The sequence below is a fragment of the Chionomys nivalis genome, chromosome 3 (genome assembly GCF_950005125.1).
Source record: "Chionomys nivalis chromosome 3, mChiNiv1.1, whole genome shotgun sequence".
Taxonomy (NCBI): Eukaryota; Metazoa; Chordata; class Mammalia; order Rodentia; family Cricetidae; genus Chionomys; species Chionomys nivalis.
This window is the reverse complement of record NC_080088.1, coordinates 58734322-58749128: the sequence shown is the minus strand read 5'-3', so window position 1 is coordinate 58749128 and position 14807 is coordinate 58734322. Positions and strand designations below refer to the sequence as shown.

Here is a 14807-nt window from a genome sequence, read left to right as displayed (position 1 = left end):
AAAGCAGTGGTAAAGAATCAAGCTTTGATATAAGATGCAAACAAGGAGAGAGAACCTATCCCTCATGAGAGGGCTGCCTCAGCCAGGCATGAGAAACCCACTGGAAATCTGTCTTCCACCAGACATCTGCAGGGGATCAGCTGTGAGTGAGAGGACAGGTGACCACTGTGGTGGCGCCTGTGTTTCTGTAGGAACTGAATTTAAATTAGTAAGATCAAACATTGGGCTGCTACCTTCCTATGTGTTTTGTCAAGAGAGTTTTAACTGGTATCTTATTTTCTCCTTAGGAAAAGATGGCATCTCTTTCCTCCTGAAGATACGCCTTCCCTTTATCCAACCAGAATTCCTTACGAAGAGTCTAGTGTGTTCAGTAAAATCAATGTTGTCAACCCTGACTTAAAGCGTTTTCCTCGGTTCCAGAAAGCTCGGAGACATACGGTCACGCTGAGCCCAGGACAGGTAATGGGGCTTTAAACATGGATGACCTGTCAGTGAACACCATAGCCTGGTGACTGTACTTCTTCCCCATCTATGGGCTTGAGACCCACAGCTCTGCCCTGGAGAGATGGGAAGAAGGAGCACAGCTCCTCCTGCTGGTAAAGAGGAGAATGGGCCTTGAGGAAGCCATCCTTATTACCCAGGTGAAGAGATCACGCCAGGGTGTGGGTACTAGGATGTTTATTCCCAGTTAATACCTGTTCTGGTGACAGTGAGCACCGGCTTAGTGCACCCAGGCCCTCAGAGGTCGACTGAGGACGATCTTTGCTTTCCAGCAAGAATGGCCGACTGCTTCTGAGTCACTTGTGAAGAGACTCTTATTTCCCTTGTGGGGAAAATTCCCTCTACAACTCTGGCTCCTGCTGCCCCAGTTTCTTACCATCTGGAAGGTTTTCTTGGTCTCACAGAGAATCCATTCCCCCCATCCCCCTTATCCAGTCTTCCCTCCATTGCTCCCTCCTTGCTAGCTCTTCTCCTGCCCTCTTCACACATGTCTTACCTGTTCACACATGTCTTACCTGTTCACACATGTCCAGCCAGTTCACACATGTACTGCCAGATGGACCTGGTCCACTTGCTTCAATCTCTGGACAGGACGCTGCCCTTCATGCCTCCTCCTCCAGCCCCCGACTATTACTACTTTACATTGTACCCATGAATTTTCCTATTCTGGGCATTACACATGCATCCATACATGCGGAACGTGTTTTCAAGGCAGAACAATTCCTGATTATGTAAATGTGCCACGAGCTTCTGTGAACCGGGGCTGCTGCCATGAGCATTGTGTAAGGTTCATGGGTGTTTATGGCAGGTGGTCCGGGTCACTGTGACTGACCTTCTGAAGTGTTGCTGGTATTCTCCGCAGTGGCCATTTTACATTCCTGCCCATGATCTGAGAGTCTGCTTGCTGTGCTCCTCCTCCAGCAGCCCCCCCCCCATTGTAACTCAGGGAGCTTTTCCAGCAGGTAAAGGAAGCCACAGTGCCTCTTGCCGTCCTCAGAATGTGCACAGCTTCTGCAATGGGGAAAGAGGAAGAGCTGGGATTCCAAAGCCTTTACTAAAGTTTAGATGTCAACAGAGAACTCACAGGACTGAGAAGAACAGAAAGCCGCCAGGGTCCTGTGTAGGCCTCTGGGCTCACCAGTTAGAGGAGGAACACAGGAGACAGCTGGGTTTCTTCTTCCCCTTCACTCTGTTCCCTTGGATTCATTGTCTCTTTTCCTTTAGCCGTCTCGGTTAGAGTGAGAAATACCCTGTTCTCGTGTTAACTACTATTTATTTGGTTTTCAGGTTCTGTTTGTTCCCAGACACTGGTGGCATTATGTGGAATCCATTGATCCTGTCACCGTCAGTATAAACTCCTGGATTGAGCTGGTACTTTTTCTTGTTGTCCTTTAAATGTAAAAACAAGAAAGAAAGAAAGAAAGAAAGAAAGAAAGAAAGAAAGAAAGAAAGAAAGAAAGAAAGAAAAAATCCCCAAGATAAGAAAAGCCTGTGTGCAAAATTCGATCACTAATTCTGTGTGACCAGGATGATTTGGGGTCTATGTTCCGTGATTCTGTCCTCTCTTGATCAATATTGAGGTTAGACATAGGAGTCTGGAAGACGAGCCATTCTCTTATTTTGCTTGAGTTGGTTGTGTTGTGTTTTGTGTGAGATGGGGTATCTCCACAATAGCCTCAAACTCACGGTCCTCCTGCCTCAGTCTCCCTAATGCTGGGATGTCACACATGCTACTGTGCCCAGCTATTCCCTGAGAGGACACACAGTGGCCTTGACATTGATGGCTACCTTGAGTGATATCAGGACAGTCATGATAGAGCTGGTGGAGTTTGCATATATGTCTAATACTGCTGGTTCCATCCCACACCATCGCAGAGGAATAAGTCTGTTTCGTGGTTCTGAGTCCTCATTTTTAACCTTGACTTAAACATTGTCTCAAAGTAGAATCACGCAGCACTATATTCTTAGCAGTCATTTCTGCCAGGAGCCTTTGCCAGTAACAGCTTCCTCCTGGTTCCCTGTTGTATTTGACAGCACAATAGCCATCAGGCTCCAGTCTGGCATTTACCCGACGCTCCAGTTGTGTCTGCACTGACTTTAACTGCAGTCTTTGATTGCATCTTTAGAAATCCGGTTGCACATCTGCCCTCCTTAACCTGAAGCCTGACATTTCTCTGCTCTCTTTGGCAGCTGCATCCTCCCCTTGGTAAGGTGTTTCCCTCGGTTATGGGAAGGGCTTTGGAGTAGGTGTATCCTGAGAATTACTGGAACAGGAAGCAAGCTGTACTTAAGTGCTGAGGGAAGAGAGGACACACAGCCTCTGGGGCTTAGGTGAGGAGTGTGCCGGGAGATAGCAGCCTCACAGAAAGTGCTTGGAGCTGCAGCTGGAGCAAATATAAGATGGAGTCCACTGCAGGAATCACCTGCCATTCCCCGTGTCCCCAGCAGATGGCTCACGCCAGGCATGTTCACTTTCCGCGCTTTAGAAAACAGTGATTGTAACTGAGCCCAGCTCAGCAGCCTAGTGGTGAAGCTTAAATCAATTAGCTCTGCTAGCTCCTTCTGATGTTCCTGTCCTGAGTCTTTAGACAGGACCTGGCAGGCTCTAGTTCAGTGCAGGGGGCACAGTATCTACCCTTCTCGGTTTCACTGTTGAAATGCAGATTCTGCCTTACACGCTCTGCGGTAAAGTGTGTTCTCAGATATTCCTAGTTGTGCCTTTATTCAATTTTTGCATCAGTATTTTATTTCAACTTAGCTTAGATTTTTTTTTAATTTTAAAGATTTCCTCTCATTCTTTGATTTTTTCCTTTGAAATATCTTTATATATAAGAGAGTGTATATGCAACATATTTGTAAGATTAAAGATAATATAGTATCAAGGGCTGGAGCAGTGGCTCAGCAGTCAGCAGCATGTAGGACTCTTTCAGAGAAGCAGAGTTCAGTTCCTAGCACCCATATCAAGTGACCCACAACCACCTATTAACTTCAACTCCAGAGGATCCACCCTCTTCTGGTCTCTACAGACACTGCACACATACACGCATGTGCACACACACACACACACACACACACACACCCCTATACCTAAATAAGATAAAAATAAATCTGTTTTTAAAAGATAATATAGCATCAGTGAATCCACTCACTACCTAATAACTCCAAACTGATAACTGTATCTGTATTTTGTCCCTTTCCAGCCCTCCTTCAGGTTACCCATACGTTTTCATGTTCTTGCTTAAAAAGAAAATTTAGTTGTGTTGGCTATGTACATCCATCCACATAGCTACCAGTACTGTGTCTGGAGAGCTCTGGCAAACCGTGTGACCCGTTGTTCCAGGGACGTTTCCTGGGAAGGTCCAAATGCACGCCTGCTTACTGACACAGACTCCTTCTCAGCCTTTTGTTCTTGATACTGACAACTGAGTGACTGAAGAGCCCCCCCCCCCCCATCTGCTATGTAATCTTCCCCTAACGTCAGCACTGACTGTGATGCCAACAGCATCTCGGGATCTCCCCACAGTGTCATCAAGACTTGTGTTGACTGAACACGTGGGCATCAAAGCCTAGCCAGCTTGACCCAAAAATTATCCACCCCCCAAAACATTCCATGTTACTTCTCTGTTTCCCCTATTAGTTCCCAGCCCACTTCCCAGGGTCCTGCACCATTTCCCCTGCCCATCAGCCATTGTAGACTGAGTTCCTCACCTCCTCACCACACTTGTGGGGATCTGTTGTTTGTTATAGCCACGTCAGCGTGAAGTGAGGTCTCACTGTGAGGATTTCCTTTATAAATTCAGTACCGTGTTTCTCAGGCTTGACTGTTCTTAGTACAACTTTTCTTATCTTCCTGTGGACTGTTGGTCTCTTGCATCAAGGTACTGCTGAGTAGTTGTTCCTGGCTGTTCTGCTGGGGGATAATTGAATGGTTTGCAGTTTTTTGTGTTCATGAACAGAATCTTCCTTGTACATATTTCTGACATACATGTGCAAGAGTTTCTCCAGAGGTGGTGTACAGACATGGAGTGGTGGGTGGTCTGTGGGTACACAGGACTCAAGGTGATCAGACGATGCCAGCGTGTTTCCAAGTGTCCCTCACAATGCACATTCCTATCGTTAGTGAGGCTGTGTCTGTCTGTTTCCTCAGCACAGGTAAATCAGACCGTCTTCTGAGAGTGTCAGTGTGATTTTCCTGACGGTCAGCTGTTTTCAGGCATCTCTCAGTCAGATATTCTTCTTTTTAAAATGTCTGTCTTCATGTCTGTTGCCCATTTACAAAATTAATATGTGCAAAATCCTCGTGGGTTCTATATGGTGAGCTCTTTTTAGTCATGTATGTTAAAGGCATCTGGTTTAAGTGATTTTTCTTGCTCTGTTTTTTAAGGAATACAAGTTATTGGTTTTAATTCTATTCATCAGTAATGATGCATGATATACCTCTTGTTTATTAAGAAGCTGTGCTTAGATGTTTACCCACTTTTTGTTTGTTTTATTTTCTGAAACAGTCTCCCTGTAACCCAAACTGGCCTCAGATGGGCCTGTAGTCTATCAGCATGTCCTGGAGATTTCAGACTCCAGACTCCAAGGGATCCCCCATCTTAACCTGTAGGCTTGCATCACCGTGCCCAATCTCTCCCTACCCCATCCCCACATTGGGGAATCTGGTCCTGGCCCCCTATGGGGCAGGTATGTGTTCTACTCCTGTGTGACAACCTCTCCACAGCCCAGCCGCCCCATTCCCCATGTTTCACATGATTTGCTTTTAAACTCCATAAAAGTCATTACTCCATGTGCTTAATACTTTTAAACAATTGAACATACCAAGGAGTGGGAAATATTAGGAAAACATTATCTAAGGTCATTTGTACACAAGGCCTGTGTCTTCTTAAAAAAAAAAAATCATTCCTGATTTTGGTGTACTGTCTGCCCTACACTCTCGTAGCTGGCAGACGATAATGAACACACGGGAGTTCTGGTGCTCCCAGCAGCACACTGGTTCCTTCTGTGACAAAGTTGGCATCAGTGGGGGAACAGAACATACAACTAAAAGAGACTCTGAAATCGTGAGGTACAGAGATGAATAACAAAATGGTGTTTTCTCATTTTAATTTTGTAATTTTAATGTTTTATCTCATCTTAGGAAGAGGACCACCTAGCGCGAGTGGAAGAGGCAATCACCCGCATGCTCGTGTGTGCCCTGAAGACTGCAGAGGATCCATACCACCCTAGAGCCTGGCTGAACCCCACTGAGGTAGGATGGCCAGGTTTCCATCCTGGCTCTTGGATTTTGATGGTGAATCAGTCAGGACAGAGTGTTGGTTTCCACTTCAGTTCAGTGAGGTCTGAAGGGCTATTCTTCTTCTTAGGTTGAAGAAACATCTCATGAAGTGAATTGCTGCTACTTAAATGATGCTGTTTGTGCTTTTTTTGCTCACTGTGGAAAAGCTAAAGAAGTAGAAATGCAGGCACTGAGAGCAAACGGGGAGAACTGGAGGAAGGAAGAGCCAATGGGGCAGGATCACATGGAAGAGGAACAGGCACAGAGCCAGAGCTTTACAGCACGGACTGAGACACAGGAGGTCATGTGTCTGTTTGGCCCAGATCTGGTCCCTGTGACACCCGCATCAGACGATCCGCCTTCGGAGAAAGGAGGCACATTGGAAAATGACGGCAAAGAATGTATCTGTGGAGATGGAGAACACGCTGCAGAACTGTCCTGTGCCAGGGGAGGGGCAAGCGCAGTGGCGGGGCAGGTCACCTCAAGGTGCCCTGTGGCACCATATCGGACATCCGTGTCCACAGATGACTTGCTGGACTGCCTGGTGAATCCACAAGTGACTAGGTTGGTGGCCCAGCTTTTGATACAAGGAAAAAGTTTGTGATTCTAATAGATATTTGATTATTTTTTAATAAAATTTTAAAATTTAATTTTAGAACTGGTATGATACGCTTGTTTGCTTTTCACGTAGTGTTTTTCCTTATTCCCTGAGGCGTCATATGTGTATACAGTATATTTGGACTGTCTCCTCATTGCCCACCTCCAGCCTCTTCCCAGTCCCCTTCATCCCCCTCCAAACTTTATATTGTTGTATTCATTCTCTTTTCTTGTTTTTCAACACCTTGAGTCCAGTTACTGCCAGCTATATGCACATGGTGTAGGGCCGTCCACTGGGCCCTGACCAGCTTTCCAGGGGTGAAAAGGTATGCTTAAAAGAAATCCCACACTAGCTCAGAATTGAGAATAATAGATGGTTATTTATTTAGGGGTAGACTCACAAATCAGAATCCTCTGCTGGAACGGAGAACAGCAACCGAATCCTGCAGCCGGAAAGAGGCCAGACACGTGCTTTTCTTTGGCATATATAGTATAAGAAGCCACACCCCAGTGGACGGGTAACTTACAGGCTACTGGCTGTAGGAATTCCTACAGCATAGGGGCTATACACCTAAAGAAAATAGACTTCCCTTCGCATAGGAGCCAACAGCTATCAATAGCTCCTTGGCTACGGGTGTGGGTTCATGTGCCCGTCTAAGAATACTAAGTGTCAGCTGGGTGGTGGTGGCGCACGCCTTTAATCCCAGCACTCGGGAGGCAGAGGCAGGCAAATTTCTCTGAGTTTGACACCAGCCTTATCTACCAGAGTTAGTTCGAGGACAGGTACCAAAGCTACACAGAGACACCCTGTCTCGAAAAACCAGACATTGTTCTGCCTCATTCCTCCCTGACCCCTGGCTTGTAGAAAATTTTCCAGCCCCTCTTCCTCGCTGTTTCTTTCTTTATGGGGGTGGGGATGTTTTGTTTTGAGACAGGGTCGTACTGCGTAGCTGTAGCTCTATGTAGGTCAGGCTGGCTTTGAACTCACAGAGGTCCCCCTGCCTCTCCCAGCTCCTTCCCTGTTTCTCCAGGCTTTGTGTTAACACCATTTCCTGTACCAAGAAGTCTCTCTGATGAGGACTCAGGGCTGATGTCAATAGGACTTGGAAGGCAATTTGATGCTCTGATCATTCAACAAAATAACAGTGGTAGATTCACTTCCAGGGCCTCTGAGCTCCCCAGCCAGGCTTCCTGACCAAGTTGAGAGCTTGTATTTCAAACACAATTTTGCTATATACCTCAGGCTGGCCTTGAATTCAAGAACCCCTGGCCCTGCCTCCCCAGGTGCTGGGATTACAGGTTTGCACTAACAAGGTTGGTTCTAAATAGTATGAGCTTAAAATAACAGATGGGACAGCAGGTGGTGAGGTTGTACATGGTTGTAAATGGGCTTTTCCTAATAAAATTTCGCTGTGGTCACCTTTTTCCAGCATGGTGCTCTGTAGTCAGACTGGCTCACATTTGGAGACCTCTCATTAGCCCCGTGGCTTTTCCTTCTCCATCTGGGATCTTCTCACAGATTTACCAAAAGCTAGAGTTCCCCCAGATGTTACAGGGTGAGACTTTATAAATTTTTGGCATTTTTGTCTCCTAGATATCGCTGCGTACATTCCGATGGGATGCTTTAAACGACTAGACGGTAGTGTCTAGAGTGAGAAAGGAGGTGGAAGGGGGGATCTGTCTCATGTCTACACAGGCATACTGACCAATGTGCAAATATACTCACGTGGACATCAACCAGCCTGCGTGGCTGTTTGTTTTCTCTCTTAGCCCTCAGAGGTCCCCTCTTCCCCCAGCACAACGTAACTCCATGAGGATAGAGTTGTATGCAGTTACTGCTTCATTCACAGAACTTGGGCCAGTGCTCAGCATGGAAGGAGCACAGCACACTCCTAGCTCTTTGAGTAGGCAGACAAGAGAGCGGTGTAGGCAATGCTCCACCAGTGGCCTTGGCACGGAACATGCTGTGGCCAGAGCTGTTTCTGTTCTTAGATTTGATTCCATCACAGAAACAGATCTCTTTCTTCGGGTACTTTTTGATTTGTTCTGCATGGCTCAGTTGTGAGTCACTGAAGCAGTCTGGAGGGCTGAGGTCTGTATGGAATAGAGGAGAAAAGAAGAGATAACCCGAGAATCACTCCAGGGTTCAGTATCCTGTGGGCATCCTGTGCAGGCAGATCTGGTGATTCCTGGTGCTCTCGGCAGCTGCATTGTTATGAACACAAATAGAGTCAGGGCTGGGTTACAGCTCTTCTGATTTTAAAGGATATGAACACGTTTTAGTTTCCAGCATGGGCATTATTTGATGAGACTCCTCAGCAAATGTTGTTTCTAGGTAAGTTTCTCACGAGGCAGTCTAGGTTCTCTGGAGGCATGGACTGATGCAGAATGGACTCAGTGTAGGCCGGGCTCAGAGAAGCTTGGATGCTCTACAGTAGGGAAGTCTTGCATTCTCTGGAAGGAATGGTGTTATACAAAGTCCTGGGAAGAATTCATACAGTATCGGTGGAAGCGGGAGATGGGAGGGGATTCCCTGATGTTCTGGAGAGACTGTGACATCCTGGCTGATTGCTAAGAGGCAGCAGAGGGTGAGCACAGAGAAAGCCAGCATGACTTGGCCCCCACACCATCCTGCTCTAGAGGACCACAGCTGAGTAAATAGTAAATAGCACCTGGTAAAGAAGTCCTTGGGCTCTGCAGCGGCCATCGGAGCTCATGCACTCCCGTAGTGTCCAGCTGAGTTGTACTTGAGTCAGCAGGGCTAACAAACCCACCTTGTTTTCAGTAGTTATGCTGGTCAGGGCCATTGTGCTTTCAAGGAAGGCATCATGAAAAGGTGGCCCTAGTTGTCAGAGCTGTTGAGACCCTCCAGGTGCCCACTGAAAGCAGATTCTGTATGGCATGGAGGGCACCACAGACTGAGCCTTCAGCTCGTTTCTTGGGTGTCCAAGGAGCATAGACTGTGTGGTCCTACAGAAATCTATGCAGACCTGTCTAGGGCTCCAGGCTGGCTGCTCACTGGATACAGCCTCTCTGAACCTTAACCTGCATGGTGCCCCTCCCATAGTTCCCAATTGAGCATTAGTACCTTAAGAACCCTCGGTGCTATCCTGCTAATTGTGTCTACTGTATGCCATTGACCTACACCCACCCTCCCCATGTTTGTCCAGTAAGAGAAAAATGATTCCAGTGAGAGACATTTTTTCAAGTAATTTTACTAGAAGTGAGGAAAGGCTGAAGGTGACTGTGACATTTGCTGGTTGGGTCTTTATTCCACAGTTAACATCTGGCCATTCAGCCTTGCCCCGAGTTAACTAAACCACTGGAGGACAAAAGCAGATGAAATCAGACCTCTCATTTTTATTCCATTTCCTAGAGGGCTCTTGGTACTGAGTTCAGATGCCAGTGCAGAGGAAGCCAGCTCCTCCTAAGCCACAATCTGTGCCAGCCCACTTAGAAACAGCAGCAGAGGTTCCAAGGCCTCTGTGTTGTGGCAGCAATGGTGACCCTTGTTCCACTTGAAGTACTCTGAACATACTCTCTTAATCCCTGAAATATGGAAAAACTCTTCCCAAAGCACTATTCATGGGAACAAGGTCCTGTTTGTGACCGCATCCCTCACTCTACCTGGCAAAGTCTAGGCACTCAGTAAACGGCACTGAGTCTGAAATTGGCAGGAGCATATTAGCAGAACAACTGTAGCCAGGTCTGGTGGCTGTGCAGCCCACATGGCACAGGGCTATTAGTGAAGGAAGAGGGTGTCTGCTCTGGATCTGTTCAGTTGGCAGCCTTACTGGCTCAGTGACACTGTGTCCCCACGGCACGCTGCCTCTCTGACACGATTGCACTGGTGGTAGCCGGAACTGTGTGGCTTCCTCAAAGTCTGTGAGGGTGTTACTGTCACATTTGAGACAGCATGGCTTCAGCTGTTACCTGATTTAAATTCTCAATTTGATTGGCTCTCAAGTGGATTCATTTCCACCATGAAGAAGCAGCAGAGGAAACGTCCATGGCAAAGAAAGACCTGGTGCTCTTAGAGACAGCATAAGGAGGAAGACAGTTAAAATTTGTCTTGCAGCAGATGCATGAAGGTGACCTGAAGTGTCACCGCCTAAAGGTGATGAGATACTCCGGGTATGCTTGATTGTCATAGAATACTACAAACATACTTGGGTTTTGACAAAGATCTGTGACAGTGTCATACAAGTCAGTAGGATTTTGAGGGTCCCTTGGAGGAGGTACAATCAGTGACTGGTTTCCAGTTGTGTAGTTCCCAGTGAGAACCCGCACGTAATACATATACTTCTTCCCATTGGCATCTGGTCTGGAATATGCATCATTAGCTGAATAGGAAGCATGGACAGCAAAATAGGTTCCCTTCCCATAGCATGTGGCTGCAAAGAGAAAGACATATCAAAGGAATTCAATGTAGTATATAAATCAACATGTTAGCCCACTATGTCAACTAATGTGAAAAGAATGCTTGGCTTGAATATTTAAAATATTATCTTTATCATCATCATCATTACTATCAATTTTCCTCCTCAGAGGACATATAGCTGTTTACTGCTAAAACTGACTCTACTCTGGCCACCTCAATGTGAGGAACACAGTAAACAGAGCCCAGTGCGGTTCTAAGTCAGCAGCCCATTTGGGGAAACTGACTGCATCCTTCCTCACCATTCTTCCCAGCATAGCTGCGGTTAAATCCGTGGCTGTTGAGGTGTGGAATAGAGCTAGCCTCTGTCCCATGGAAGAGCAGTTTCTCATTTCTTTCATGGCCATTCTTTTCATCCATAATTTTTTTGTTTGCCTGGTACCTCCTCCAGAGAGCTGGATTCTGGATCCTTTCGATCTATAAATTAATAAAGTATTGAGTTATACTGGAGATGCCAAGAGCCTTTGCCAAGTGATAGCAAATTACTGTCTTTCTTTTTCGTTTTCTGATTTTTCTTCTTTCCTCCTCCTCCTCCTCCTCCTCCTCCTCCTCCTCCTCCTCCTTTCCCCCTCCTCCTCCTCCTTTCCCTCCTCCTCCTTCTCCTCCTCCTTTCCCCCTCCTCCTCCTTTCCCCCCTCCTCCTCCTCTCCCCCCTCCTCCTCCTCCTTTCCTCCCTCCTCCTCTTCCTCTTCCTCCTCCTCCTTTCCTCCCTCCTCCTCTTCCTCCTCCTCCTTTCTCCCCCTCCTCCTTTCTCCCCCTCCTCCTCCTTTCCCTCCTCCTCCTTCCCCCCCCCTCCCTTTTTCAAGACCACATTTCTCTGTAGCTTTGGGGCCTGGAACTAGCTCTTGTATACCAGGTTGTCCTTGAACTCACAGAGACCCACCTGCCTCTGCTTCCCAAGTGCTGGGATTAAAGACATGCACCTCTACCAAGTGTTGGGATTAAAGGTGTGCACCTCTACCAAGTGTTGGGATTAAAGGCGTGCGCCACCACTCTTTGGTGTGGTTTTCATAAGTATAAATTCTACTTGCACAAATTCAGTGCAAAGTGACAGCATCCTATGTTCAGAAATATTTTTAGAACTGATAAGACAGCTCAGGAAGAATATGGCAACCTGAGTTCAACCCCTAAATTTGGAAGGAGAACACTGACTCCACAAAGTTACAGTCTGACTTCTACATGTGTGAACGCCCCCTTCTCTCTACCCCTCCTCCATACACAGAGAGAGAGAGAGGCCTGTTTTACTGGCCTGGAGTTAATACACCAAGTTTGGTTAGCCAGATAAGTGCTACAGTTTCAGACTATTGTAAGCTACCTGATGCGGGTCTGGAAACCAAACTTGGAACTTGTGGTCCTCTGACAGTGCAAAACAAAATCTTTTAATTTATTTATTTATTTATTATGAATATCATGTTCTGCCTGCATGTGTTCCTACAGGCTAGAAGAGGGCACCAGAACTCAATACAGATGGTTGTGAGCCACTATGCTGGGAACTGAACTCAGGATGTGTGGAAGAGCAACCAGTGCTCCAAACCGAAGAGCCATCTCTCCATCCCACAATACAAAATCTTGACCCATGGGCGACCTCCAGACCCATATATGACTGGGTTTATTCAGGAACATGGGTTATATCACTTACATAACTATGTAACTTTTCCATTAGAAAACTCAGCACCCGACTTACCTTCTCTATGGCAAAGTTTTGGCAGGTCTGGTGGAACTGGTTCGCCACCATGATATACTCAGGATTATTGGTTTGCAAACTGACTACAAGCAATTTCTTCTGCCCCATGTCATTCCAATTTGAAGGGATTTCAGCTGCAAAATAGACATTTGAGGACTCCTGTGTACATTTCTGGTATGCTTTGACAAAACCTGCCTCCCTGTTGTGTTATAGTCTCATAATTCTATGTATTCGAGACATTTCTTATCTTTCTAAAAGGATGCTGCTTAAAGTGTGGAGCATGGACCATTGGTATCAGGATGAGATGGGAAACTTGTTTGAAGAGGCGGGTGATTTAGGGTGAGATAGCGCAGCGGTAGATCTCCTGCCTGACACATGTGAGACTTGTTTCCCAGCTCCCTCTCCAGAAGAAGACAAAAGCCACCCATGTACTGAGTTAGGGTTTCCTAGGGATGGAGCCTCCCTGCCTACTCCTGTTTTGGTCTTGCTAAGGTGTGAGAACTGACGACATGCTGTAACTCACCTTCATTTAGTGCACAGCCTCTACTCTGATGTGATTTAACAAATTCATTACTAACTTGTTCTGAACAATCTCTGTCATTTGCACATGCATGAGTTTGTACCACTGGAGGGTAGTCTACATGTATTTTCTCATTGGCCTCACTCCATCATTAAGAGGTAGGCGGGTGGGTGGTAGGGTTTGTGTGTGAAAGGCTGCTGAATACCACAATTCCCTTAGAATGGGAATTGCTTACAGTCTGGGGCTTCATTCATACTGGTCCCACAGAAGATGAAACTAGTCTGTGGGAAGCCATAGGGGACTCATGTGGTTTGAAGGCAGGAATGACATCCTACATAAGACAGCCACTCCCTTCCTGGGGATCAGATCCACCAGAAACCTGTACGCCATTTCCTGCACTGGAACCTTTGGCACAGGAAAGAGAAGAATATGGGAATAGAATTGGAATCTTCCCTTGGTCATCATCATGGACACAGAATCCAACTCTAAACAAGTCTGTCCTCTCCTTGACTTTTGTATTCTTGAGAATCTTGGGCCACTTTCCTTCTGAAACTGTTCTTTTTCTACCTCTGCCTCAGGCTGCCGTTATCTCACCAGAAAAACTGATCCAGTATAAACGGCCCAGATGGAAAATGCAAGGTTAACTGTTGTTACAGTTAGGAGGGTTCTTTTTGGGCTGTATTTTCCTGGCCATAACGTACGCTGTGGAAACTTAAGAGACCAAGATCTTTAAATTATTCTACTAAGGTTATCTAAATTTTATCTACTTTAAAATTTAATACAGTAGAGCATGGGTGGATCATGCCTTTAACACAGCATTGGGGAAGCAGAAGCAGGCAAATTTCTGAATTAGAGCCTAGATTGGTCTAACTTCCAGGTCAGCCATGGCTACATAGTGAAATATTTCCAAGAGAGAGAGAGACAGAGACAGAGAGACAGAGAGAGAGAATATGAGTGAGTTCCAGATCAGCAATGGCTGAATAATAAAACTATCAAAAACAAAACAAGCTGTGTGGCGGTGACTCATGCGTTTAATCCAGCGCTTTGGAGACAGAGGTAGGATCTCTGTGCGTCCCAGGCCAGCCTGCTTTACAAGAGCTAGTTCCAGGACAGCTAGGGCTCTTAGGCAGAGAAAATCTATTTTGAAAAACAAAAAGCAGAATGGCTAAAATAAAAAACACCAATGATAGCCTTTGCTGGAGAGGTTGTGGAGAAAGGGGTACACTCATCCATTGCTGGTGGGAATGCAAACTTGTGCAACTACTTTGGAAAGCAGTGTGGTGGTTTCTGAGGAAATTCAGGATCAACCTACCTCTGGACCCAGAAATACCACTCTTGGGAATATACCCAAGAGATGCCTTATCATACAACAAAAGTATATGCTCAACTATGTTCATAGCAGCATTGTTTGTAATAGCCAGAACCTGGAAACAACCTAGATGCCCTTCAATGGAAGAATGGATGAAGAAAGTATGGAATATATACATATTAGAGTACTACTCAGCAGAAAAAAACAATGACTTCTTGAATTTTGCATGCAAATGGATGGAAATAGAAAACACTATCCTGAGTGAAGTAAGCCAGACCCAAAAAGAGGAACATGGATGTACTCACTCATATTTGGTTTCTAGCCATAAATAAAGGACATTGAGCCTATAATTCGTGATTCTAGAGAAGCTAAATAAGAAGGTGAACCCAAAGAAAAACTTATAGGCATCCTCCTGAATATTAACCTTCATCAGGCGATGAAAGGAGACAGAGACAGAGACCCACATTGGAGCACCGGACTG

The 14807-nt window shown here is 46.0% G+C and overlaps 2 protein-coding genes across 2 annotated transcripts in view; one reads left to right on the top strand and one right to left on the bottom strand.

The window, feature by feature from the left end:
- Hspbap1 (HSPB1 associated protein 1) overlaps positions 1-6383 on the top strand; it is a 50745-nt gene extending 44362 nt beyond the window's left edge. The window contains exons 5-8 of the mRNA XM_057764532.1: positions 288-459; positions 1789-1872; positions 5642-5752; positions 5868-6383. Of these exons, the coding sequence (XP_057620515.1) occupies positions 288-459; positions 1789-1872; positions 5642-5752; positions 5868-6383 (883 nt within the window). The remainder of the gene's footprint in view (positions 1-287; positions 460-1788; positions 1873-5641; positions 5753-5867) is intronic.
- A 3166-nt stretch (positions 6384-9549) lies between these two features.
- Positions 9550-14807, bottom strand: part of Parp14 (poly(ADP-ribose) polymerase family member 14) — a 33718-nt gene continuing 28460 nt past the window's right edge. The window contains exons 15-17 of the mRNA XM_057764533.1: positions 12498-12631; positions 11057-11231; positions 9550-10770 (exon numbers count right to left, since the gene is read on the bottom strand). Of these exons, the coding sequence (XP_057620516.1) occupies positions 10481-10770; positions 11057-11231; positions 12498-12631 (599 nt within the window). The 3' untranslated portion in view covers positions 9550-10480. The remainder of the gene's footprint in view (positions 10771-11056; positions 11232-12497; positions 12632-14807) is intronic.